The sequence below is a fragment of the Nerophis lumbriciformis genome, linkage group LG03 (genome assembly GCF_033978685.3).
Source record: "Nerophis lumbriciformis linkage group LG03, RoL_Nlum_v2.1, whole genome shotgun sequence".
In the NCBI taxonomy this organism is placed as follows: Eukaryota; Metazoa; Chordata; class Actinopteri; order Syngnathiformes; family Syngnathidae; genus Nerophis; species Nerophis lumbriciformis.
The window spans coordinates 29,688,565-29,716,511 of NC_084550.2; the positions used below are offsets into that span (position 1 = coordinate 29,688,565).

General features: G+C 43.2%; 1 protein-coding gene across 1 annotated transcript in view; it reads right to left on the minus strand.

Annotated features, from left to right (window-relative positions):
- The window catches only part of rab2a (RAB2A, member RAS oncogene family), a 33,050-nt gene continuing 5,103 nt past the window's right edge, over positions 1-27,947 (minus strand). The window contains exons 2-8 of the mRNA XM_061936626.1: positions 27,403-27,474; positions 23,967-24,034; positions 17,716-17,798; positions 16,411-16,503; positions 12,533-12,644; positions 4,120-4,188; positions 1-2,304 (exon numbers count right to left, since the gene is read on the minus strand). Coding sequence (XP_061792610.1) covers positions 2,209-2,304; positions 4,120-4,188; positions 12,533-12,644; positions 16,411-16,503; positions 17,716-17,798; positions 23,967-24,034; positions 27,403-27,474 — 593 coding nt within the window. The 3' untranslated portion in view covers positions 1-2,208. The remainder of the gene's footprint in view (positions 2,305-4,119; positions 4,189-12,532; positions 12,645-16,410; positions 16,504-17,715; positions 17,799-23,966; positions 24,035-27,402; positions 27,475-27,947) is intronic.

The following is a 27,947-nucleotide window of genomic DNA, read 5'->3' on the forward strand; positions in this document are numbered from 1 at the left end:
TTTAGAATGTTTTATTATAGTTTATTGTGATAGCATTTTGTTTTTTAACTTTTTTTTCCCATTTTTCTCCAAAGAACAAACACAACAAAGAAGTTTTGAGGGAAGAAGAGCGATGGAGGGAACATAGAGAAGATTATTAATCCACAGATAGATAAATAGATGCATCAAGTTTGGCTTGATCCCCCCGTAGCCCCCCAGGGGGTCTGTCCACACGTGTCTTTACCCACAATCCACCATGTTTGACTTGTGCAGGAAGAAAAAGTGCTAGTGATACAGGCCGTACATGTGCTGAATCAATGATGTCAGAAAGGGGGCGGAGTTAAGGCAGACAGCTGATCTTGACTTGGCATCACATCCAAGTGACTCTTCATCTAACCAAACACTATTTTGGCAATGCAGAAAGACAATGTTAGCACGCGGGAGGGAGGGAGGAGAGAAGCAAGTGAAAAGGTAAAGAAAGAGTGAAATATCTTCAAAGATGGACATTTGAGTCTACAAGACCTTGTAGAAAGAGTGATATATCTTCAAAGATGGACACATGAGTCTATAAGACCTTGTAGAAAGAGTGAAATATCTTCAAAGATGGATACATGAGTCTACAAGACCATGTAGAAAGAGTGATATATCTTCAAAGATGGACACATGAGTCTACAAGACCTTGTAGAAAGAGTGATATATCTTCAAAGATGGACATACGAGTCTACAAGACCTTGTAGAAAGAGTGATATATCTTCAAAGATGGACATACGAGAGTCTACAAGACCTTGTAGAAAGAGTGATATATCTTCAAAGATGGACATACTAGTCTACAAGACCTTGTAGAAAGAGTGATATATCTTCAAAGATGGACATACGAGAGTCTACAAGACCTTGTAGAAAGAGTGATATATCTTCAAAGATGGATATTTGAGTCTACAAGATCGCTCACACTTGCCACTGGAAGGCCAATTTCCTTCTAGAAGCCTTCACATGACCAGCCTCTAAGGCAGGGGGGTCCAAACCACCTCACCTACTTTACCGCCATCTGCTGGAAATTGTGAGTCATTCGGTTTCATGACCATGACGTGCACATCATTTTGATTTATGACCCAATCCAAACAACCTTCCCCAGTCATGGTGCAAATAAACTGGCAGAAAAAGTCACACTGGACACAAGCTGCTCACTGAACATCAAATAAAAACATGTCCATGCACAACACATCATCCTAAATTACAACCATTTATATCCCCCGCAATGCATGATGGGTACAAATGCAACACACTCTCCCCACACTTATCCACGTTAAGCTGATTGATTACATTTTAAAGTCCTCACATACAATATCCAATTATATTCAATACAAATTATACAGCCATTATATATACATACACACATGTATATATACATGTAAATATGTACACATGTATAGGCTATATATGTATATATATAAAACAATATTCATACTTTACATGCAGTTAGCTTTTGGCCCCCGGCCCAAAAAAATGTTTTTCTTCCTATGTTGTCCCTCAAGTGAAGAAATTTGGACCCCCCTGCTTTAAAAGCTGTAGATAAATAGTTCTTCATTGTCACACCCAACACTTTTATTGTCTGCCCAGGACAATTTTAAACAAGTTTTAGTGTTAATTCAACTGCAGGTTGCCATGACGACACAGGGAAGAGGGAGGGGGGGGGGACTATGCTGGAATGCCTGGATCATCTCCACATGTAGGAACACGCCTTGCTACCTCTCTCACACACCTACCTACCTACCTACCTGCTAGGTGTGATTAGCTTCACCTCTGGTCAAGCTGCTAAAAGCCAGGTGTTGAGGTGGGGATGTATGGAAAGGGTTGCCAGGTGTTGAGGTGGGGATGCATGGAAAGGGTTGCCAGGTGTTGAGGTGGGGCTGTATGGAAAGGGTTGCCAGGTGTTGAGGTGGGATGTATGGAAAGGGTTGCCAGGTGTTGAGGTGGGGATGTATGGAAAGGGTTGCCAGGTGTTGAGGTGGGGATGTATGGAAAGGGTTGCCAGGTGTTGAGGTGGGGATGTATGGAAAGGGTTGCCAGGTGTTGAGGTGGGGATGTATGGAAAGGGTTGCCAGGTGTTGAGGTGGGGATGTAGGGAAAGGCAAGAAAAGCCAGAGGTGGATGGAGAGACTACATGTAACTGAGCTGGACAGGTCTTGGAGAGGGCCAATGGGGGGTCTGAGGGGTTAGAGGAGGAGGTCTTCAGCAGCATCCCCCCCCAGTGTGCTGACCCCCCTGGCTCCCAGGCAGCGTGGAGTTGGTGGTGGGGTGCTGGGGTCCGATCTTTATGCCGTTAGCCTGGATGGAGACAAAAGCATTGGCAACACGTCATAAACAGACAGGAAGTAAAGGTACAGGAAGTGACTTCACCCTTTAGAGCACAGCTGCAGGAAATAGTGACTTAAAAATCATGAATGTTGATACTTGGCGCCAGTATGCCAACGTCTCTTATATTAGCATGCTAACATTTTACACCAGCTCTTCAGCTAATTTTGTATGTTTAACACCTAAAAATAGTGCATTTTGATACTTGGCGCCATCTCAGAAGTGGAGCGAGCGACCAGGGCACAGAGAGCAGGCCCAGCTTTCTATCATTTGTCAGCTCTAGAGGGAATGACATGACGACTAGTGTGCCTCTTAGAAGGAGCAACAGGTGAGATGAAGACTACAGTGTGCCTCTTAGAAGGAGCAACAGGTGAGATGAAGACTACAGTGTGCCTCTTAGAAGGAGCAACAGGCGAGATGAAGACTACAGTGTGCCTCTTAGCGAGATGAAGACTACAGTGTGCCTCTTAGAAGGAGCAACAAGCGAAATGAAGACTACAGTGTGCCTCTTAGAAGGAGCAACAGGCGAGATGAAGACTACAGTGTGCCTCTTAGAAGGAGCAACAGGCGAGATGAAGACTACAGTGTGCCTCTTAGAAGGCGCAACAGGTGAGATGAAGACTACAGTGTGCCTCTTAGAAGGAGCAACAAGCGAAATGAAGACTACAGTGTGCCTCTTAGAAGGAGCAACAGGCGAGATGAAGACTACAGTGTGCCTCTTAGAAGGAGCAACAGGCGAGATGAAGACTACAGTGTGCCTCTTAGAAGGCGCAACAGGTGAGATGAAGACTACAGTGTGCCTCTTAGAAGGAGCAACAGGCGAGATGAAGACCACAGTGTGCCTCTTAGAAGGAGCAACAGGCGAGATGAAGACCACAGTGTGCCTCTTAGAAGGAGCAACAGGTGCTGCAGCTCTCAAGGAGCACATGAGAAAGCATGGCAGGAATAAAAGACAAGAGAGAGAGAGAGAGGTAGCACTTTCATGTGTGGTGGGTTTAATTGAAGTGTTGCATCATAGCTCTCTCCTTCTCTATATATTTATCTGGCCTCCTACGCTGATTTTATTCTCTTCTTTGTGTTGGGCTTCCCTCAGCTCATGTGCTTCCTGACACCTAACGGACTAAGACTTGGTGGATGTTCCCAGGGACTTTGGACTGGTAATGACCCCACTGAGCTGCAGGCCTGGAAAGGACATTCATAACGTGTCTACACAAACACAATGAAGGACAGCATAGAACCTCTGGCCAAACACAAGGTTGGGATCCACTCTCCTACTTCTAGCTTCAAGTCCACCTAAAAATAGAAGTCGCTACTTTTTTCCTACACTTTAAACCCTGCGGCTTATATAAGAGTGAGACTCATTTAGGGATTTTTCTTCACTGACAACCATAAAAGAAATAGTAAAAAAAAACAAGCAAATCCACTGAAAAAGTGTGTTTTTTTTGTGCTATGACGCCATCTTTTAGACGAGTTGGCTCACTGTAGGTCCATTTAATGCTTACAGCCGGAAGTAGAAGTGCAGTATAAGTAGTAGAGTGACTGGTATGTCCATATGAAATAAATAAGTTGACAAGGAGAGTGGTATTCCACATGTGTGGACAAGTGTTGCAGAGATAAGCATGAGATCCACTACATGATGGCAAAGTGTGTTGGCTGTGAGGAATGTACCAGCTGAGAGGGAAATGTCATTTGGTAGGCTTGATCTTAAGAGAGAAATATGAAGAATGGAAAGGAGGCAGCACTTTGGTAGGCCGGGTCTTAAGAGAGAAGAGTCTTTTTGTGTCTCACCTCGTTGTTGATATCAAAAACCCCCTCCTGGATCTTCTCATAAATCTCCTTGGCTGTGTTGATGAAGGCCTGAGAAGGAGACAGACGAGGTGTTAACAAGAGTGCATGTTGAAGTTGAGGGATCAAATGATGAGGTCACGTGTCCTGAGATGTTTGCACTTATCTCTAAACACTGCCACACCACAGGAACCGCTACCTAAATGTATTTATATACTTTTATAAATGAAGGGCACCACAACAAATGTCACTATTGTCTTTATTTGAACACAACATCCTATGATACATATGTTTATTATTGTCATTTAGTCCTTAAATAAAAGACAACTTGTCTTTTAGTAGTAAGTAAACAAAGTCTGCTGATGTAACATATTGTGTACTTTATTATTTTCTCTACATTATTCATCTACTTATTCATTTACTCTGTTTACTTTCTCTTTTAACATTCTACACTTCTGTTCAAATGTAATAATCACTTATTCTTCTCTTCTTTGATACTTGCCATTAGTTTTGGATGATACCACACATGTAGGTATGGATGTGATACCAAGTAGTTACAGGATCATACATTGGACATATTTAAAGTCCTCATGTGTCCAGGGACATATTTACTGACTTTATAAACAACATATTTTGTGATGATAAATATTGTTGTAATCATTGCAGTATCTACTAGATTTGGCTCTTGTACTTGGTATCGTTACAGTGGATATATGTATAGATCCACCCATTTGTTTACATTCAGGAGCACTAGCTTGCTGTTAGCAGTGAGCTATTGTATCCTTCTACGGTGTGTGGTAAAGCATGTTTAGCTATTCCTCGTCCTCCAGTGATAACGATACTTCATTTGTCGCCATGGAGACCAGGATTAGTGATTTAGAAGTAGCTAAAACACTGAGGATGGACGTTAGCCACTTGCTAGCTAGCCATGTCTTAAAGCACCTCTTGTAGAGCACATTTCAGTGTTTGCAGCTTCAACCTAATCAGTTGTTTTGAAGGCAAAATGCGTCCGTTCTCCCTTTTCTGTCTACACATGGTGTCTGCTTGTAAGTACTCTGTGCGTGTGCGTTGCCGAACATGCTCCTCTGCTTGTAAAACCAGCCATGTCATGATGGCGTGCCGTTATGTCCATTAAAAAAAACAACAGTATTTTTCAGAGGCAGTATAGTACCGTTTTTAATTCATTAGTACCGCAGTACTTTTCTAATGTTCAGACAATATTTTGGGTATACAGGTCATCTGAGAGTCTTCTTCAGAAGTGGTCACCGGACATTATTAGTACCGGAAGACCGTACAAAGCTAACAGGAAGTAAGTGCTTTCCATTTCTCACTTGAGCGTCTTTACAAAGTATTGAACATGTCTGTGTTCCCATCACATGATCAGCTGCACAATTACGTCATCAACATTCATCACACTGACTCATTCGTAGCATTACCTCTAAAAGGTGTGTCACACATTGTGTCATTTTCTCAGGATGTGACACACACACACACACACACACACACACACACACACACACACACACACACACACACACACACACACACACACACACACACACACACACACACACACACACACACACACACACACACACACACACACACACAAAGACGGTGAATGTGTCACGTGTGCACTCGCCAAGTGTGGGATGTTGGAACTTCCCATTCAAACTGTGTGTGATGTTACAGCGGCCAAAAATGATAAATATACTTGTTAAAGAAAACATCTGCCTTGTTTTTAATGAATACTTAGGCCTGCTACGCAACTGTATTTTAATGTTGGTGAAAATATGGAGACGAAGGTACCTTGCTACAGTGGTACCTCGGCTCACCACTGCCGGATCAAAATGTATCAATACTTTTTAAATATGAACCATCTCTTGGAAAATTGTTTTCTTTTTTTTGTAAGACTAAAAGAGCAAACAGGTGGAATTTTACGAGAAAAAGTTGCAATATTGACACTACTAACACAAAGCTGCCACGCAGGTTTTTTTACTTTAGAACTGCTAAAACAAACTTACGATAGATGGATAGATCTGAAGAGATTTAAGCGTTGCAAGTAAATATAATATATATTGATATATGCCTTATTTTTAGCTCTTTTATGAGTGGGGGCCTTTTGAATCCCTGAAACCTGTAGTCACATTTCTTTTCAACTCTTATTGTTGAAAAAAATGATGGGAAAAAAATGAACCAAAAGCATTATTGTTACGACTTATTTAAGGCTCCAATTACTTCACATCAAAACAACTATATTTTGGACAAACTTGATCTTTTTGAAGCTGAATATACGGAGGATGAACTACTGCTTACGGAAGCAAACACCAAGAAAGGGTGAGACGGAAGCCGAGAGAGTGAGGTCGGCGTGACTTGAAGCTGTAATGTAGAATTTGAAGCCATGGTATTTCGAAATAAATGGAGTGCTTAGCCAAATAAATCAGAAAAAACGTCCCTGGCCATCTGGGCCAAACAGACAACTGTCCATGGAGTAAGTCACGCTTCATATTGATCATGATACACATCATGTGTGTTATTGCAACTACACTACACACACTGTCTGGCTGGCTGTGTACAAACAAAACATGAAATAATACTTTACACTGTAAAGTATTATTTCATTATTCATATAGCAATACGGTCTCACTGCACAGCAGGCCAGCAGTTAGTCGAGTCATTGCGCAATCCATGGTGAGGCTCAACTGGCTGCTGACTCACCGCAAGTCTCTTCTCAGTATTTGAACGGCAAATGTGAAAATTCAGCAATTTTGAATAAAAATAATCTAAAACTGGTGAAGTTAAATGGAAAATAACTTGATTGTAGCTGAGATAGGCTCCAGCGCCCCCCGCGACCCCGAAGGGAATAAGCGGTAGAAAATGGATGGATGGATGGATGGATGGAGTATAATCACTGGATACATATAACAATTTAATATTTTTTTTTCTTTCCATGACGGCACGTTAGGCCCTGCCTCACCTGCCTCCCCTGACTGCACGTCACTGCATTACATCCATCCATCCATCCATCCATCTTCTTCCGCTTATCCGAGGTCGGGTCGCGGGGGCAGCAGCCTAAGCAGGGAAGCCCAGACTTCCCTCTCCCCAGTCACTTCGTCCAGCTCCTCCCGGGGATCCCGAGGCGTTCCCAGGCCAGCCGGGAGAGATAGTCTTCCCAACATTTCCTGGGTCTTCCCCGTGGCCTCGTACCGGTCGGACGAGCCCTAAACACCTCCCTAGGGAGGCGTTCGGGTGGCATCCTGACCAGATGCCCCAACCACCTCATCTGGCTCCTCTCCATGTGGAGGAGCAGCAGCTTTACTTTGAGCTCCTCCCGGATGACAGAGCTTCTCACCCTATCTCCAAGGGAGAGCCCCGCCACCCGGCGGAGGAAACTCATTTCGGCCGCTTGTACCCGTGATCTTGTCCTTTCGGTCATGACCCAAAGCTCATGACCATAGGTGAGGATGGGAACGTAGATCGACCGGTAAATTGAGAGCTTTGCCTTCCGGCTCAGCTCCTTCTTCACCACAACGGATCAATACAGCGTCCGCATTACTGAAGACGCCGCACCGATCCGCCTGTCAATCTCACCATCCACTCTTTCCTCACTCGTGAACAAGACTCCGAGGTACTTGAACTCCTCCACTTGTGGCAAGATCTTCTCCCCAACCTGGAGATGGCACTCCACCCTTTTCCGGACGAGAACCATGGACTCGGACTTGGAGGTGCTGATTCCCATCCCATTCGCTTCACACTAGGCTGCGAACCGATCCAGTGAGAGCTGAAGATCCTGGCCAGATGAAGCCATCAGGACCACATCATCTGCAAAAAGCAGAGACCTAATCCTGCAGCCACCAAACCAGATCCCCTCAACGCCCTGACTGCGCCTAGAAATTCTGTCCATAAAAGTTATGAACAGAATGGGTGACAAAGGGCAGCCTTGGCGGAGTCCAACCCTCACTGGAAACGGGTCCGACTTACTGCCGGCAATGCGGACCAAGCTCTGACACTGATCATACAGGGAGCGGACCGCCACAATAAGACAGTCCGTTACCCCATACTCTCTGAGCACTCCCCACAGGACTTCCAGGGGTACACGGTCGAATGCCTTCTCCAAGTCCACAAAGCACATGTAGACTGGTTGGGCAAACTCCCATGCACCCTCAAGGACCCTGCCGAGAGTATAGAGCTGGTCCACAGTTCCACGACCAGGAAGAAAACCACACTGTTCCTCCTGAATCCGAGGTTCAACTATCCGGCGTAGCCTCCTCTCCAGTACACCTGAATAGACCTTACCGGGAAGGCTGAGGAGTGTGATCCCACGACAGTTGGAACACACCCTCCGTTTCCCCTTCTTAAAGAAAGGAACCACCACCCCGGTCTGCCAATCCAGAGGTACCGCCCCCGATGTCCACGCCATGTTGCAGAGTCTTGTCAACCAAGACAGCCCCACAACATCCAGAGCCTTAAGGAACTCCGGGCGGACCTCATCCACCCCCGGGGCCTTGCCACCGAGGAGCTTTTTAACTACCTCAGCAACCTCCGCCCCAGAAATGGGAGAGCCCACCACAGATTCCCCAGGCCCTGCTTCCTCATAGGAAGACGTGATGGTAGGATTGAGGAGGTCTTCGAAGTATTCCCTCCACCGATCCACAACATCCGCAGTCGAGGTCAGCAGAACACCATCCTCACCATACACGGTGTTGACATTGCACTGCTTCCCCTTCCTGAGGCGGCGGATGGTGGACCAGAATCACTTCGAAACCGCCCGGAAGTCGTTTTCCATGGCTTCCTCCAACTCCTCCCATGTCCGAGTTTTTGCCTCCGCAACCGCTGAAGCCACACACCGCTTGGCCTGTCGGTACCTGTCTGCTGCCTCCGGAGTCCTATGAGCCAAAAGAGCCCGATAGGACTCTTTCTTCAGCTTGACGGCATCCCTTACCGCTGGTGTCCACCAGCAGATTCTATGATTACCGCCACGACAGGCACCAACAGGCACCAACCACCTTGCGGCCACAGCTCCAATCGGCCGCCTCGACAATAGAGGTACGGAGCATCGTCCACTTGGACTCAATGTCCAGCACCTCCCTCGTGACATGTTCAAAGTTCTTCCGGAGGTGTGAATTGAAACTCTCTCTGACAGGAGACTCTGCCAGACGTTCCCAGCAAACCCTCACAATGCGTTTGGGCCTGCCAGGTCTGTCCGTCATCCTCCCCCACCATCGCAGCCAACTCACCACTAGGTGGTGATCGGTAAAAAGCTCCGCCCCTCTCTTCACCCGAGTGTCCAAAACATGAGACCGCAAATCCAATAAAAATTAAAAAGTCAATCATGGAACTGCGGCTTAGGGTGTCCTGGTGCCAAGTGCACATATGGACACCCTTATGTTTGAACATGGTGTTTGTTATGGACAATCTGTGACGAGCACAAAAGTCCAATAACAAAACACCACTCGGGTTCAGATCCGGGCGGCCATTCTTCCCAATCACGCCTCTCCAGGTTTCACTGTCGTTGCCAACATGAGCGTTGAAGTCCCCCAGTAGAACGAGGGAATCACCCGGGGGAGCACTCTCCAGTACTCCCTCGAGCGAATCCAAAAAGGGTGGGTACTCTGACCTACCGTTTGGCGCGTACGCGCAAACAACAGTCAGGACCTGTCCCACCACCCGAAGGCGGAGGGAAGCTACCCTCTTGTCCACCGGGTTGAACTCCAACGTGCAGGCTTTGAGCTGGGGGGGGCAACAAGAATTGCCACCCCAGCCCGTCGCCTCTCACTGCGTGCAACACCAGTGTGGAAGAGAGTCCAGCCCCTCTCAAGAGAACTGGTTCCAGAGCCCTTGCTGTGCGTCGAAGTGAGTCCGACTATATCTAGCGGGAACTTCTCGACCTCGCGCACTAGCTCAGGCTCCTTCCCCCCCAGCGAGGTGACGTTCCACGTCCCAAGAGCTAGCTTATGTAGCCGAGGATCGGACCGCCAAGTGCCCTGCCCTCGGCTGCCACCCAGCTCACACTGCACCCAGCTTTACAGATACTGTAGTATGATCATGTTTTTCACTCAGTACAGATTGTTGTCCTGTCACAGTGTTGTGGATTACAAACTCAAATATGTTTCGTGCTAGCTTATCTCTTGCCGTAGTTAGCTTTTATGGCTAATACCGTAGCACGCTGACGTGTTAGTATGCTGAAAAAGAGTTCCTCAGTGTTCACTCTTACAATAACAATGTTATCAGTTGGTTACTATACAGGTCAGGGAATGTAAATGAAGTATTGTTGACGGTTTTTGAATGCTTTTTTTAAGTGATTTCGAGGTATAATGGATTGCTAACATTAGCTGCCTTGCTAGCTACCAAGAACGAGTCAATTTTTACATCTTAGAAGGAAGTGCAGTTCCCCTTTAAGTGTACTTACAAAGTTCCATTCCAAGATGGACCGGATGAAACTTTAGTAGGAAAAACCTAATTTCCTTCACTGTATGTGAAATATGGAGAATGACAACGATAATAACCCTTGAAGGAGAATTTGAGGAAGATGTGGTCTGCAAAATAAGTGAAGGAAAAGGCAACAATGAGAAAGGATTTATGGAGAAATGATATAAGCTGAGTGAGGAATGAAGAAGAACAGAGGAGGAGGAAAAACATGGACAGGAAGACAACATGAGGAGAGAAATGTCCTGGATCCTCCCATCAGCCTCATGTCCACCCACAGAGCCTGAAGACAAACCCTGCATGCTGATTGGCTGCTGGCTGCCAGGCAGGGGAGGAGGGGTGCAGGCTATGAATATGTATCAACTTTAACTGCTTGATATACTGCTGGAGCATGGAGGGAGGATGCATGCAGGAAGGACAGATGTGTGTGTGTGGTGTGTGTGTGTGTGTGTGTGTGAGGGTCTCGGTTGATGACGGGGGAGGGAATAGGAAAGAGCGACAGGGATAAGGAGGAAATGATGGAGGTGGAGGGATGTGGAGCAATAGAAGGGGTGCAGATGAAGGGAAGTGAGGTATCAGGAGGATTCAGAGGACACTAATGAGACAAATTAATCATACCACACACACACACACACACCTCCCCCTCACTTCAAACCCTGAGAGAGCTCTCCTCCACAGCATAGTGTGTGTGTGATAGAGGCCAGGCAAGAGAATGGAGGAGCAACCAAAAAGAATCAATGTACACACACACACACACACACACACACACACACACACACACACACACACACACACACACACACACACACACACACACACACACACACACACACACGCACACGCACACACACACACACACACAGCAGCCTGAGGTAGGTAGGATGGGGTTATTTATGTGATTGGATAAGTGAGGAAGGACTCCCAGAAGAGCATCCATTACGTGTCCATGAGAGAGCTGTCAGTGCTCCATCATGCCCGTGTGATGCAACTCAAACTGGAGACCCAAAAGAAGGCTGGAGGTGGGGGAAGTCATCGATTTGGAGATGCATCGCTATTCGGACATGGGCGGTTGTAAAATCCATTAGTAAATGTCAATAATGGATTATTTATGTATTGTTCTAAAATGTAGCTGACCTCACTGACAGACCAGCTCCTTTATCTTACACTTTTCCCACACATTTACATTCATGTAATAAATGTCCGTCCATCCATGCATCCATCCATGCTGGATGTGCTGGAGCCTATCTCAGCCTGGACAAGGAAGGTGGCGTACACCCTGGACAAGTCACCACCTCATCACAGATAGACAACATTCACACACTAGGGACCATTTAGTGTTGCCAATCAACCTATCCCCAGGTGCATGTCTTTGGAGGTGGGAGGGGCCTATCCCCAGGTGCATGTCTTTGGAGGTGGGAGGAGCCTATCCCCAGGTGCATGTCTTTGGAGGTGGGAGGGGCCTATCCCCAGGTGCATGTCTTTGGAGGTGAGAGGAAGCCAGAGTAAAACCCATGCAGTCACGGGGAGAACATGCAAACTCCACACAGAAAGATCCCGAGCCCGGAATCGAACTCAGGACCTTCTTATTGTGAGGCGCATGCACTAACCCCTGTTCCACCGTGCTGCCCATAAAACAAATGATTTGATTTAAGATAGAATTGAAGTAAGACTTGTCACAAATGAGCGTGGGTCTGAGTCTGACACTGGAACACGGGGTGCAGAGGTCAAATAAACCGGCATACTGTATCTTTCAGACTGTAATATATTCAACTGCTTCTGATCACCAAGGCAGTGTTTAGAAGTTGCAAGTGATGTTTAGTGAGGACTAAGTTCAGTAGCAGATGTTAAAAGGCAAGACTGATGTGTGTGAAAGAGCAGATAATGTGGTGTCACACCATGATTGATATGAAGGCTCTTATTAGTTCATGGCTTCTGTCCAGGCCACATTTCAGTCAGTTGTCACATTTTCTTGTTTATGTCTTTACATTACCTCCTCTACATTGGAGGCAGTCTTGGCTGAGGTCTCCATGAATATGAGGCCATGTTCTCTGGCAAACGCTTCCCCTTCCTCTTTCTTTACCTCTCTCCGAGATTCCAGGTCACTGAAACAAGAAGACACACAATGACGTGAAGACAATCAAGTCTTTTTAAACAGGGAAGTAGGGAACAGTCAATTGGACCACAGTATCTCTCTCTCTCTCTCTCTCTCTCTCTCTCTCTCTCTCTCTCTCTCTCTCTCTCTCTCTCTCTCTCTCTCTCTCTCTCTCTCTCTCTCTCTCTCATCTCTCTCTCTCTCTCTCTCTCTCTCTCTCTCTCTCTCTCTCTCTCTCTCTCTCTCTCTCTCTCTCTCTCTCTCTCTCTCTCTCTCTCTCTCTCTCTCTCTCTCTCTCTCTCTCTCTCTCTCTCTCTCTCTCTCTCTCTCTCTCTCTCTCTCTCTCTCTCTCTCTCTCACTCTCTCTCTCTCTCTCTCTCAAAGTGTACATACACTTGTAATCATGTCATGGCTGTCTTGAGTTTCCTATCATTTCTACAACTCTTATTTTTTTGTGATGTAGTGATTGGAGCACATACTTGTTGCTCACAAAAACATTCATGAAGTTTGCTTCTTTTATGAATTTATTATGGCTCTACTGAAAATGTGAGGGTCAAAAGTATACATACAGCAATGTTAATATTTGCTTACATGTCCCTTGGCAAGTTGACCTGCAATAAGGCGCTTTTGGTAGCCATCCACAAGCTTCTGCTTGACCGCTAAATTGCTGCAGTTCAGCTAAATGTGTTGCTTTTCTGACATGGACTTGTTTCTTCAGCATTGTCCACACCTTTAAGTCAGGACTTTGGGAAGGCCATTCTAAAACCTTCATTCTAGCCTGATTTAGCCATTCCTTTACCACTTTTGAGGTGTGTTTGGGGTCATTGTCCTGTTGGAACACCCAACTGCGCCCAAGACCCAACCTCCGGGCTGAGGATTTTACCTTGCCCTGAAGAATTTGGAGCTAATCCTCCTTTTTCATTGTCCCATTTAAAGCAGCAGTTCCATTGGCAGCAAAACAGGCCCAGAGCATAAGACTACCACCACCATGCTTGACAGTAGGTTTGGTGTTCCTGGGATTAAAGGCCTCACCTTTTCTCCTCCAAACTATTGCTGGGTATTGTGGCCAAACAGCTCCATTTGTGTTTCATCTGACATCACATGGACAAAGATAAGACCTTCTGGAGAAAAGTTCTGTGGTCAGATGAAACACAAATGGAGCTGTTTGGCCACAATGTATGTATACTTTTGACCCTCACATTTTCAGTAGAGCCATAATAAATTCATAAAAGAAGCAAACTTCATGAAAGTTTTTTGTGACCAACAAGTATGTGCTCCAATCACTACATCACAAAAAAATAAGAGTTGTAGAAATGATTGGAAACTAAAGACAGCCATGACATGATGTTCTTAACAAGTGTACGTACACTTTTGACCACTACTGTATTTGTGTACATATTATATTAATATAATGGATATATAATTAATATAAAATGGATATTAAGAGTATGTGAAAGTTTGACTCCTACATCGTTTACTTCCATGACGACCTCCTTAAAGTTGTGTAATCAATGAGAAACATCAAGCATCTAAAATGCACCAAACATGGATAAGTGTGGAGAGTGTTTGGCATTTTCCCATCATGCATTGCATTGGCCTTACATGGTTGAAATGTTGAATGATCTATAGTGATTGAACACATGTTTTTATAATATATACAAAGTTCAGTGAGCAGGTGTAGGAGTGTTCTGATTCTTCCAGGTCATTGTCATCTCAGGTCTTTGTCATCTCAGGTCTTTGTCATCTCAGGTCATTGTCATCTCAGGTCATTGTCATCTCAGGTCTTTGTCATCTCAGGTCATTGTCATCTCAGGTCATTGTCATCTCAGGTCTTTGTCATCTCAGGTCATTGTCATCTCAGGTCATTGTCATCTCAGGTCATTGTCATCTCAGGTCATTGTCATCTCAGGTCATTGTCATCTCAGGTCTTTGTCATCTCAGGTCATTGTCATCTCAGGTCATTGTCATCTCAGGTCATTGTCATCTCAGGTCTTTGTCATCTCAGGTCTTTGTCATCTCAGGTCATTGTCATCTCAGGTCTTTGTCATCTCAGGTCTTTGTCATCTCAGGTCATTGTCATCTCAGGTCATTGTCATCTCAGGTCTTTGTCATCTCAGGTCTTTGTCATCTCAGGTCATTGTCCTCTCAGGTCTTTGTCATCTCAGGTCTTTGTCATCTCAGGTCATTGTCATCTCAGGTCATTGTCATCTCAGGTCATTGTCATCTCAGGTCAATGTCATCTCAGGTCATTGTCATCTCAGGTCATTGTCATCTCAGGTCTTTGTCATCTCAGGTCTTTGTCATCTCAGGTCATTGTCATCTCAGGTCATTGTCATCTCAGGTCAATGTCATCTCAGGTCAATGTCATCTCAGGTCAATGTCATCTCAGGTCATTGTCATCTCAGGTCATTGTCATCTCAGGTCATTGTCATCTCAGGTCATTGTCATCTCAGGTCATTGTCATCTCAGGTCATTGTCATCTCAGGTCTTTCAATCGATATCAACTGGACTGTTGGGTTTGTCTTGGAAGACTTTTCGCCTCACATCCCAGTAGGCTTCATCAGTTCATGTCATAGACTCAGATTGGTCACATCTAGTCTCTACTAGTCTCTTCATCAGTTCATGCTCATAGACTTAGATTAGTCACATTTAGTCTGTACATCAGCTCATGCTCATAGATTTACTGTAGATTTGTAAGATCTTGTCTCTAATAGTCTCTTCATCAGTTCATGCTCATAGACTTAGATTGGTCACATCCAGTCTCTTTATCAGTTCATGCTTATAGACTTAGATTGGTCACATCCAGTCTCTTTATCAGTTCATGCTTATAGACTTCGATTGGTCACATCTAGTCTCTTCATCAGTTCATGCTCATAGACTTAGGTTGGTCACATCTAGTCTCTTCATCAGTTCATGCTCATAGACTTAGGTTGGTCACATCTAGTCTCTTCATCAGTTCATGCTCATAGACTTAGGTTGGTCACATCTAGTCTCTTCATCAGTTCATGCTCATAGACTTAGGTTGGTCACATCTAGTCTCTTCATCAGTTCATGCTCATAGACTTAGGTTGGTCACATCTAGTCTCTTCATCAGTTCATGCTCATAGACTTAGGTTGGTCACATCTAGTCTCTTCATCAGTTCATGCTCATAGACTTAGGTCGGTCAGATCTAGCCTCTACTAGTCTCTACTCGAAGCCTACATGTTGTAAGACAACCCGAACAGTCTAGTTGTGATCCATTGAATGCCCTGGGAATTCAGTAAGCAGGTTATGTGTGTTGACCTTCATGTCAAAAGTTTGTTGCAAAGTACATTCAAGGGTCATTGACCTGATGTACTCACATCATCCACTAGATAGCAGGTCAATATGTAGCATTCAGAGACTGCCTGGTATATAAGATGAATTTGAAAGCTGCTTTATTGAACTCATGATAGATTGGACACCTTTGATTTAGTCCATCCAACAATCAGATGTTTTTGACATTGTGCTCCGTCATCTGTAACTACTTTCATTTAAGAGTTAATAGGTACACAAGACGACTGGGATCAACAAGCTGAGGTGTCTTGTGGCTTTCAACTTCCTCATTTGAGTTGAAGAAAAGAACATCATTGTCTGTAATCATTTTGACATGCACCCATCTTACAGAACACCACCTTGCTTAACTGCAGGCAGGAGGTGTGTCAATAGCAAGTTCCTTCATTGGAGTGGATTTCTTGAAAGTGTGTGCAATACCTTGGGACAAACATGCAGTCTATCAAGCAGGACAACAACCAACCTCTTGTTGCCAATGAGCATAATGACCATATTGGAGTTGGAATGTTGGCGAGCGTCCTCTAACCAGGTCGTCAAGTGGTAAAAGGTGTCCCTCCTGTGGAAACAATTCACATTATTGTTCATAGTGTGGTCTATGGAACTTTGACCAGCCACTTTATTAGACAGAACACATCTCTTCTTGAGATTCAATAGAAAAACTATTTGCATTGTGGAATAAGTCAGACTCAAAGTGAAACATTTGGAGTAGAGGCATGACTTTGGAGCTTATTGAAAGCTAACAAGCTGATGTGAATACAGAGGAACCGCCATCGACAAATCCCTCTTTATGAAAACTTTTCCATTTACGAACAAGTCAGAAATGCCTCTGTGTGCCAACCAAGTCTTGGCGTACAAACACTTTATTCAATTATTTTGTGTGCCGCTAAAAGGCTTATTTTGGGGACGTCACTTCCTGTGCAGTACAGTACACACGGCGTGTGGCCATTTTGGAGAGGCGGAGCCCTCTACCTCACATCCTGTTGACAAAGTTATCTTAATCGGTCGCCACTTCGCACTGCTTCAGCGTCTTTCTTTTCTCACCTTTCACTAAATTGAGTCTATTTTCCTTTCTTAATATCAGTTGAAAATGCTAAGTATCAGAATGTATCCTATCCTGCACTGTTGAATATATACCTTAAAGACCAACACCATGGATTTGGATTTCCGTCCTGGTCGAAAATTAACTTCATAAACTGAATAGATTTGCCACATCATTAGGTAGAAAAAAAGGTTGCTTTTACCAGAATGTATCTCACTGCATGTTATTTAGCACGTGCCACTATCACACACTTCCTCAAAGCAAGTAGTAATGGTGTTGAGAGTTTAGTGCTTAGTTCAACTTTGGACTGGTCCATGTTGACAATATAAAATAAACACGGAGCTGCCTAACAGCGTTCAGAGGCATCCAAAACTGAGTGCAAGCTTGTGATTTGACATATTTAACACCAGTGTCCAACAATAGGGAGTAGGAAGGTCACTAACAAACTCAGTGGTTCTGGACCATCGTGAATCAATCCATAAAGATGAATTGAAAACATTGTATTCTAGCTGCTGTGTAACGGTAACTTAGCAACCCTGCTACATTAACATAGTGATCTTGAGGAACGTATACTAGTATAAACCTTCCCATTTACGTGGATACTAGGTTTTTGGTTCACGTACGAGTTCCGTTGTTACGGCGACGTGGTGGAGTGGAGTGTCCGTGTAAGTGGGAAGGCAAATGAGCAGCAGAGTTAATCACACTGTACACAGAACATGATGTGGTTACCTTGTGATGTCATAAACTAGCAGTGCTCCTGCTGCTCCTCTGTAGTAAGACCTGGTAATGGACCGGAACGACTCCTGGCCAGCCTGGAGAGACACATACATACATTCATGGAAATAATTGGACTTTTCAATCATTGAAATTTCTAATTATGCTGATCCTACGACAGGCTGTTCTGTCCTGTGAAACATCAGTTTCTAAATATCTGGGTTGGATATTTGATTGGGTAGATTAGGGCCCTCTTTACACCGCACACCAAATCTGATTCCTTGCCTTCCGGCGACACAGATTGGATATGTGTTGCCACACTGCGGCCTGAGTGCGTTCACACTGGAGTCTGGCACAAATCACATTTTACTTGCAGTGTAAACATTCAGCCAGGAAAATAATCTGATTTCGAAGAAACCCGATTTGGGTCACTTTGGCCTGCTGCAGCAACCCCCACGACCCTGATAGGGACAAGCGGTAGAAAATGGATGGATGGATGGCCTGCAGTGTAAACGTGGTCTACATGTCTTGATCCTGAATCCTAAGCGGACTCCGGTTCCAGGATTTTCAGGGTGCTATGGAGAGGACGGGACAGAGCAATATCTGTAACCCGATACAATGGAGTTCTCTCTACTTGCTCCATCCATCTTTCACAATTCTTTTCTTTCTACCCCACCCCCACTTCTCCATATATGAATAATAAGGAAGGTCCCATTAGCTTGTATTGCTGTGGGACAGGTCATCTTGTTCATTTACAATCCCTTCTATTATTCCATTGTCTCACCTCCACCCATCACTCATCTTTTCTCTTTGAAGGCCCAGCCTTGCTAGCCCTGAGCCGGGTCTATTCATGCAGTCACAATGTTGCCTGTGTCTCCTTTGGACCGCAGACTCAAACAAAACGCACACTCTGCACCAGCAGCTGCAGCTCCACACTCTCGCCAGCTCAGCTGTTTCAGGAAAACAGAAAGATGGCAAAGCGGGTGAATGACTGGGCCAACGTCTGGCCGCAGACTCGACACGCAAACCACAAATCAGTTGGGTTCATCTTTGAAATGTACCACAGGTACATGTTGCAGCAGGCCCAGTTGTGTCACCAGGACTGACATCACCTCTAGTCTTCTTGCTCAACACCTACCCTCCATCTTTAACGGAGCTCTGGTTCCCCCTGCAGGTCACACGCTGCACTGCACATCACAGCCAATTAGTGACGCCTCCAAGAGCTATTTTGCATGAAATAATGCAAAACCGATTTATGCCTTGTTCAGAGAGATTCCATTCCCTCTACAGTGACTTCTGTTTTTCTTTCTTTTAAGAAGTCCAAAAGTAGAAACACACCATTATTATAAAAAAAGTTTGCTTTTATTTTCTTAATCAAATAAACTACATCTTCAAAATAAGGGACCGGTCCTTATAACCTCATTATTTCAGGTATGATCCACCAACTTTTCCACTGAGGGCCTCAGACTGACAAATCAAAGGATGCGGGGCCATTTTGGTAGTTCTCACCTTCAAAACCAGTACAATATATAGATTTTTTTAAGCACCAGAAGATGCAATTTCAGTAAATTTTTGTGCGAATGCTGAAGAGCCCAAGCCAAACTGAAATGCTAACAGTTAGCACACTGGCCAGCTAGCTTCAAGCAACAAAAATATGAGCAAAATGCTATAAAAAAAAAAGCTAGCATGCAAACAGTACTCTGCTTTAGCATGAATGAAATACCAAAATATATGACACTGAGGTGTACACCTGCTAAATGTGTTAAAGAAACTGCATGCTAATGTTAGCTTGTTAAAATGTTCCCTGTACCATGTGTCCAAAGTAGCAAAGTATATTACTCTAGGTGTGCTAGCCTGCATAAAGTACCAAAATATGACAGAGGTCTACACCAACAAAATTAGCTAAAAAAATTAAAAACTTAAGTACTGACGTTAGCATGACTGAGGTGAACGCTTGCAAAATTAGCAAAACATTTAGCATGCTAATATTAGAATGCTAACGACTGTGCTGTGCGCCGTTAAAAAAATGAGCGAGGGCCACACTTTGGACACCCTTGATTTAGGACAATACTATTGGTGAGTGTTGGAATGTACACTGACAGGAAATAGAAGACTTTCAACCAAAGTTTAGAAAAAATGTGAAATGAATATGTGCGTGTGTCTTGCTGCTACAGCTTAATGGTAAAGTTAAAAGTTAAAAGTACCAATGACTGTCACACACACACTAGGTGTGGCAAAATTTGTCCTCTGCATTTAACCCATCCCCTTGTTCACCCCCTGGGAGGTGAGGGGAGCAGTGAGCAGCAGCGGCGCCGCGCTCGGGAATTATTTTTGGTGATTTAACCCCCAATTCCAACCCTTGATGCTGAGTGCCAAGCAGGGAGGTAATGGCTCCCATTTTTATAGTCTTTGGTATGACTCAGCCGGGGTTTGAACTCACAACCTACCCATCTCAGGGTGGACACTCTAACCACTAGGCCATTGAGTAGGTGCAATAGTCATAGAGGCCTATTGATTTGACACTAATTGTGTAATCCAAAAACTTGCACAAATATATAAACAAATAACATTACACCGTTTTTACAATCCAATCAATGTTATATCAAACATACAGTTGCAAGAAAACGTATGTCAACCCTGTGGTATTACTTGGATTTCTGCAGAAAAAGTCTCATCTAAATCAGGGGTTCTTAACCTTTAACCTTGGGGGCCCAACTTTTCAGCTAGATAAGGGCCCGGGACCCACTTAAATATTAACACTGGATTAGTGATCTTACTCGTTGAGCCAATAATTATTTCTGACCTACTCCCAGTCTACAACCGTGTCAAGTGATTTGAAAACATTATCATCAAGTCTTTGGTCAGGCTGATTACAAAATATGTACTAAAAATATACTGTGAAAGGAAGCACTTATAAAAACTGATGAATAATTGTACATATCCATTCTTACCAAATTGATAATACATGATAATAATGTATAAGTTGTCTTACTAAACTGTCAATAAAAATAAAGAGCGAATGAAAATACAGCTTGGCCACTTCAGTCATAATTTCTGCGCTGAAGAAACAACTTTAGCGCCAGACTTCTTCTGTTTGTTTGATATTGTCATGACTGCCACACGTGGTGGACCAGTGTATTCCACCTGAGACTGATACTTCTTGGCGGCCCTCACGACCCAACAATGGTTACAGTGATCTCAGTCAAGACAGTAGACAGTCTACTTAAAGTAATACTGTACTGTACATTTCTTCTATCACACAAGATATAAACAGTGTGGGGTGGGAAACGTTGGTGAACCTTTGGATTTAAGAACTGGTTGGCAGCAAAAACCTGAACCAGTAGTTGCAGACCAGACCTGGAGGAAAGTTGGACCATTCATCTTTACAAAAGTATTTCAGTGTAGAAATATGCTTGGGATGTCTTGTGTGAATCATTCTCTTGAGTTCATGCCACAGTATCTCAATGGGGTTGAGGTCAGGACTCTCAGTAGGCCATGTAGGTGTATTTTCTTCTGTTGAAGCCATTCTGTTGTTGATTTACTTTTATGCTTTGGGTCATTGTTCTGTTGCATCACTTATCCTGTCTTTTGAGCTCCAGTTGGCCTTAAGATGTCCTGCAAAATGTCTCCATTCAATTGGGAATTCATGTTTCTGTCTGACAGTAAGTCATCCAGACCCTGGTTTCAGCAAAGCATGATGCCCCACCACCGTATTTCACCTTTGGGATGAGGTTTTGATGTTGGTGTGCCTTCTTTTTTTCCATATAATGTTGTGTGTTTCCCCCAAACAACTGAATGTTGGTTTCATTTGTCCACAGACCTAGCTGTTCTTTTGCAATACTTTTCTTCCCCAGCAGTGGCTTCCTCTCATGCACTCCATTCTTCTTCAATGTTTTCCTTTTTGTCGATTTGTCAGCAAAAATGTGAGCGTGTGCCAGAGAGTCTTTATCACCTCACTTAGCATTCTGCACTGCACTCTCACAGTCATCTTCACATGAAGACCACCGTGCTGAACAATCTGTCTTACCATAGACCTACGAGCATCAAAGTTTTTACAGATATTTGCAACCCTTCCCATGTGAGTCAATAATTATTGGTGGGAGCTACTTGTGTTGTTAGCTTAGCAGTCTCATCACAAAGGTTGGACTCCAGGTTGGCAGACTCCTGGCCCCAATTAGCTCTTGGCAAAGTCATTAGTCTAGGCAGGGGTATCAAAGGTCTGCATGATTCATCGACGTCGAGGTTTTATTCAGGGCAATAAATAAACGCTTTTTTTCTCCGCCGTCTGAGTGACAAACATGTTCACCAGAAAGAATTGTTGAGCCTCACATTTGTTTGTTTCTGCTTCAAACGAGGAGAAATGCGTCTCACCTGAGCATGTTTACTTAACTGAACGCAGTGAGCCCTCTTTTCAGTCATTGACAATCTTTGTCTCGGTGGGCCAGCGTTCCACACACAGGAAGCACAGAGGGACTAGACAGAGGCCATCTCACAACTCCATCACCACGCTTCAATTAAAGATCCATTATTGATGCACTTTTACATTTCTTTTCCTTTCACTAAATAAGCATTTATCACTCGCAACTTTTAAAAAACGTGCATTTGTAATAAGAATGAATTGAATTAATTCCCATCACATGTATGAAATGAAATGTAAAAACTGCGACATAAAGGAGCTGGTTGTGTATCTGGGTGAGGTGGCTCGCTGCAGTCAACATTTCACAACTGTCTGCATTATTTCATTTACAATAAATAAATCCATTGACTTTTTCTAATCTATTTTACAGTCGCCCATTTCCAAATTGCGATGCATGAGACAAGAATAAAGTAACATGTCTTCCTTCACTTCTTATTTTCAGTTTTATGCATTTCTACGTATAAAATATAATTGCAAATTGAATCATTAACACAATTTTGGAGGGAAAAAAAACCCTCAATTGTTTTGTTCTTCTTGTTCTTCCAAATAGTGCAGCCCCAGCCACGTCAAAGTTATGGCAGCCTCTCGGAGGGCTGTGTGTAACACTGAAAATATATGAAAATAAACATATACCCTAAATTCTGGACTAAAAGCTGCTACATTTTTCCAACGCTTTGAACCCTGCACCTTATTAAACGGTGCTGATAATTTATGGATTTTTCTTTGCTGACGGCCATAAAGCAAATAATTTTCATTAAACACTTAAATGGTGCGTTACTGTTTGTGCTATGGCGACATCTTTTGAATGAATCCGCTCACTGCTGGGGGAATGTCAGCAAGTGTTTCCTGCGGTTTAAACTCTGAATTGGGAGAAGAAGTGCCATACTGTCTTCTAATTCTTCATTCATCACGCCAAGCAATGTTTGTAAGTTTTACAATATAACTAAAACAATTACTTACTAAAGTGTTTTCATGCATATTTGTACATGCTATCGTAATGTAATGAAGCTAGCGTTGTTAACATTAGCTAGAATGCTAACAGGTTTACGAGTGTGTTAGTATTATTAACTTACAACAGCATTCTTTTTGTATTGTTTCACTTTTTAAATTCACCAAAACGTCACCGTGGAGTTATTGAGTCTGTTTCAGCTAGTGGGTCCATGACCATGACTTCGGTTTTGTTTAATCAGACGTTTTACTGCCGTGTTACAGACACCGTTTGGAAACCATTAAGTTATGTAAATAAACATTTACAAAATATTTCTGTGTAAATAACTCATTTCACAAGGTATATATCTGCGGTTGATATATGGGAAATCCTTTTCCCCCCTAAAATGTAGTGGGTGTGGCTTATATCCTGGTGCGCTCTATAGCCCGTAAAATATGGTAATTGCCTTTTAGAATAGAATAGAATAAATGTAAAAAATGGTCACTGGCTCACATACAGCACTAAAATACAAACATTGTCAAATATAAAAAGATAGCAAACGGAGGTTAAGTAGAAATAGGAATGAAAGTCAAAATGTGTTCAAATCTAAATTAGTGTCAGTAAAACATAAAAGTAGTTCAGGTCAAGTTGTGGATTTGTTCACGTTGTCACGTAAAGAATGGCAATGGAATTTGGGATGAAATACTTGTGTGATATGAATAATTGTTTGTGCTGCACTAGTTGAAGCAGATGGTGACTGAGATGAAGATCAGAACATGTTTTCTGCAGACATTCCAAAGGGTTCTTGCAACTGTATATGAGCACAAGTCATAATATCCACATGGAATAGAGATACTTCTGCTTTCTTTTAGGCAGTTGAATCATCATTTGAAGCCAACATTCAAGCAATAAATACATTACCGTGTCCCAGATCTGCAGTTTGATCTGTTTGCCATCTATAGTGATCATCCTCGCTCCAAACTCCACGCCTGAATTCAGAAAGAGACAAATCAACTTTGGCACAAAATGACTGCAAAAGACAATGTATCACACCTGGCATTCTCTGGACGTTCACATGCATGTTGATAAGCAAGGTGATAGACGCATACCGGAAATTTCGCTACTTCTTTCCTACGCCTTGAACCCTGCGGCTTATAAATGGTATGGCTGATCTATGGGTTTTTATTCGCTAACGCCCATAATGTTGTGTGTTCAGTAGTTTTCATTCAATCCAAGCAGGCACACTGAAATAGTGTGTTATTGGTTCTGCTGTGGCCCCATCTTTTGGACATGTCCCTTTTGAGAATGTACTTCCTGTTTTAATGCCTTGAACTGGAAGAAAAAACATCCATAGGGTTTCTGCTCCAAAGGTTTTTTGCCCACATAACTCAATGAAATACTCACTGCAGACACCAGCAGCTACATTAGAACTGCTTCCATTACCATTCATACACCAAATAATATAGTCAGATATATATCCTTAGTGGAGGAGGCTGCCATGTATATGGTGATATCGATTATAGACCCATCCTAACAAGGTGATATAGATTATAGACCCATCCTAACAAGGTGATATAGATTATAGACCCAACCTAACAAGGTGATATAGATTATAGACCCATCCTAACAAGGTGATATAGATTATAGACCCATCCTAACAAGGTGATATAGATTATAGACCCAACCTAACAAGGTGATATAGATTATAGACCCATCCTAACAAGGTGATATAGATTATAGACCCAACATAACAAGGTAATATAGATTATAGGCCATATCGCGCTAACAAGGTGATATAGATTACAGGCCGTATGGCCCATCCTAACAAGGTGATATAGATTATAGGCCGTATGGCCCATCCTAACAAGGTGATATAGGTAATGGTCCATCCTAACATGGTGATATAGGTTATAGGCCGTATGGCCCATCCTAACAAGGTGATATAGATTATAGGCCGTATGGCCCATCCTAACAAGGTGATATAGGTAATGGTCCATCCTAACAAGGTGATATAGATTATAGGCTGTATGGTCCATCCTAACAAGGTGATATAGATTATAGGCTGTATGGTCCATCCTAACAAGGTGATATAGATAATGGTCCATCCTAACAAGGTGATATAGATTATAGGCTGTATGGCCCATCCTAACAAGGTGATATAGATAATAGGCTGTATGGCCCATCCTAACAAGGTGATATAGATTATAGGCCGTATGGCCCATTCGACCAAGGTGATATAGTTTATAGGCCGTATGGCCCATCCTAACAAGGTAATATAGATTATAGGCTGTATGGCCCATCCTAACAAGGTGATAAAGATAATGGTCCATCCTAACAAGGTGATATAGATTAGGCCGTATGGCCCATCCTAACAAGGTGATATAGGTAATGGTCCATCCTAACAAGGTGATATAGGTTATAGGCCGTATGGCCCATCCTAACAAGGTGATATAGATTATAGGCTGTATGGTCCATCCTAACAAGGTGATATAGATTATAGGCTGTATGGTCCATCCTAACAAGGTGATATAGATAATGATCCATCCTAACAAGGTGATATAGATTATAGGCTGTATGGCCCATCCTAACAAGATGATATAGATAATGGTCCATCCTAACAAGGTAATATAGATTACAGGCCGTATGGCCCATCCTAACAAGGTGATGTAGATAATGGTCCATCCTAACAAAGTGATATAGATTATAGGCTGTATGGCCCATCTTAACAAGGTGATATAGATAATGGTCCATCCTAACAAGGTAATATATAATGGCCCATTTTAACAAAGTGATATAGATTATAGGCTGTATGGCCCATCCTAACAAGGTGATATAGATAATGGCCCATTTTAACAAAGTGATATAGATTATAGGCTGTATGGCCCATCCTAACAAGGTGATATAGATTATAGGCCGTATGGCCCATCCTAACAAGGTGATATAGATTATAGGCTGTATGGCCCATCCTAACAAGGTGCTATAGATTATAGGTTGTATGGCCCATCCTAACAAGGTGATATAGATTATAGGCTGTATGGCCCATCCTAACAAGGTGATATAGATAATGGCCCATCCTAACAAGGTGCTATAGATTATAGATTGTATGGCCCATACTAACAAGGTGATATAGATTATGGTCCATCCTAACAAGGTAATATATAATGGCCCATTTTAACAAAGTGATATAGATTATAGGCTGTATGGCCCATCCTAACAAGGTGATATAGATAATGGCCCATTTTAACAAAGTGATATAGATTATAGGCTGTATGGCCCATCCTAACAAGGTGATATAGATTATAGGCCGTATGGCCCATCCTAACAAGGTGATATAGATTATAGGCTGTATGGCCCATCCTAACAAGGTGATATAGATTATAGGCTGTATGGCCCATCCTAACAAGGTGCTATAGATTATAGGTTGTATGGCCCATCCTAACAAGGTGATATAGAGTATAGGCTGTATGGCCCATCCTAACAAGGTGATATAGATAATGGCCCATCCTAACAAGGTGCTATAGATTATAGGTTGTATGGCCCATCCTAACAAGGTGATATAGATAATGGCCCATCCTAACAAGGTGATATAGATTATAGGCTGTATGGCCCATCCTAACAAGGTGCTATAGATTATAGGTTGTATGGCCCATCCTAACAAGGTGATATAGATAATGGCCCATCCTAACAAGGTGATATAGATTATAGGCTGTATGGCCCATCCTAACAAGGTGCTATAGATTATAGGTTGTATGGCCCATCCTAACAAGGTGATATAGATAATGGCCCATCCTAACAAGGTGATATAGATTATAGGCTGTATGGCCCATCCTAACAAGGTGCTATAGATTATAGGTTGTATGGCCCATCCTAACAAGGTGATATAGATAATGGCCCATCCTAACAAGGTGATATAGATTATAGGCTGTATGGCCCATCCTAACAAGGTGCTATAGATTATAGGTTGTATGGCCCATACTAACAAGGTGATATAGATTATGGTCCATCCTAACAAGGTGATATAGATTATAGGTTGTATGGCCCATACTAACAAGGTGATATAGATTATGGTCCATCCTAACAAGGTGATATAGATTATAGGTTGTATGGCCCATCCTAACAAGGTGATATAGATAATGGTCCATCCTAACAAGGTGATATAGGTTATAGGTTGTATGGCCCATCCTAACAAGGTGCTATGGATTATAGGTTGTATGGCCCATCCTCACAAGGTGATATAGATTATGGTCCATCCTAACAAGGTGATATAGATTATAGGCCGTCCTAACAAGGTGATCAAGATTATAGGCTGTCCTAACAAGGCCTTGCTGTGCAGTGAACACACCAGGAGAGGACTTACCAATGGTGAGGTCATGGACAGGCTGAAACCTCTTGTCTGTGAACTGTAGTAATAGACATGATTTTCCCACACCTGAAAAGACACACAGACACACAGACACACACACACACACACACACACACACACACACACACACACACACACACAGGCGTGAGTAGAGACACACACTTGCACAGCCTCACCAACTGTAATATCTTCCACAGTAACCTTTCACAAACCTTGGGAATACAACCGCACTAAAAAGACTTGAAATTAGGCTCATGATTTTGGCCTTAAAGGGGAACTGCACCTTTTAATTAGTTTGAAATGTTGCCTATGGTTCTCAATCATTATGGCAGACATGACCATGGGTGTTATTTGGTTTATGCATACTAAATATAAAAATAAATGCATTTAAAAGATATCAAGACAATCAGATATCATGACGTGTGTGTGTGTGTGTGTGTGTGTGTGTGTGTGTGTGTGTGTGTGTGTGTGTGTGTGTGTGTGTGTGTGTGTGTGTGTGTGAATGAGTCACGTGCCAGATACTGTAGTAAATACACTTT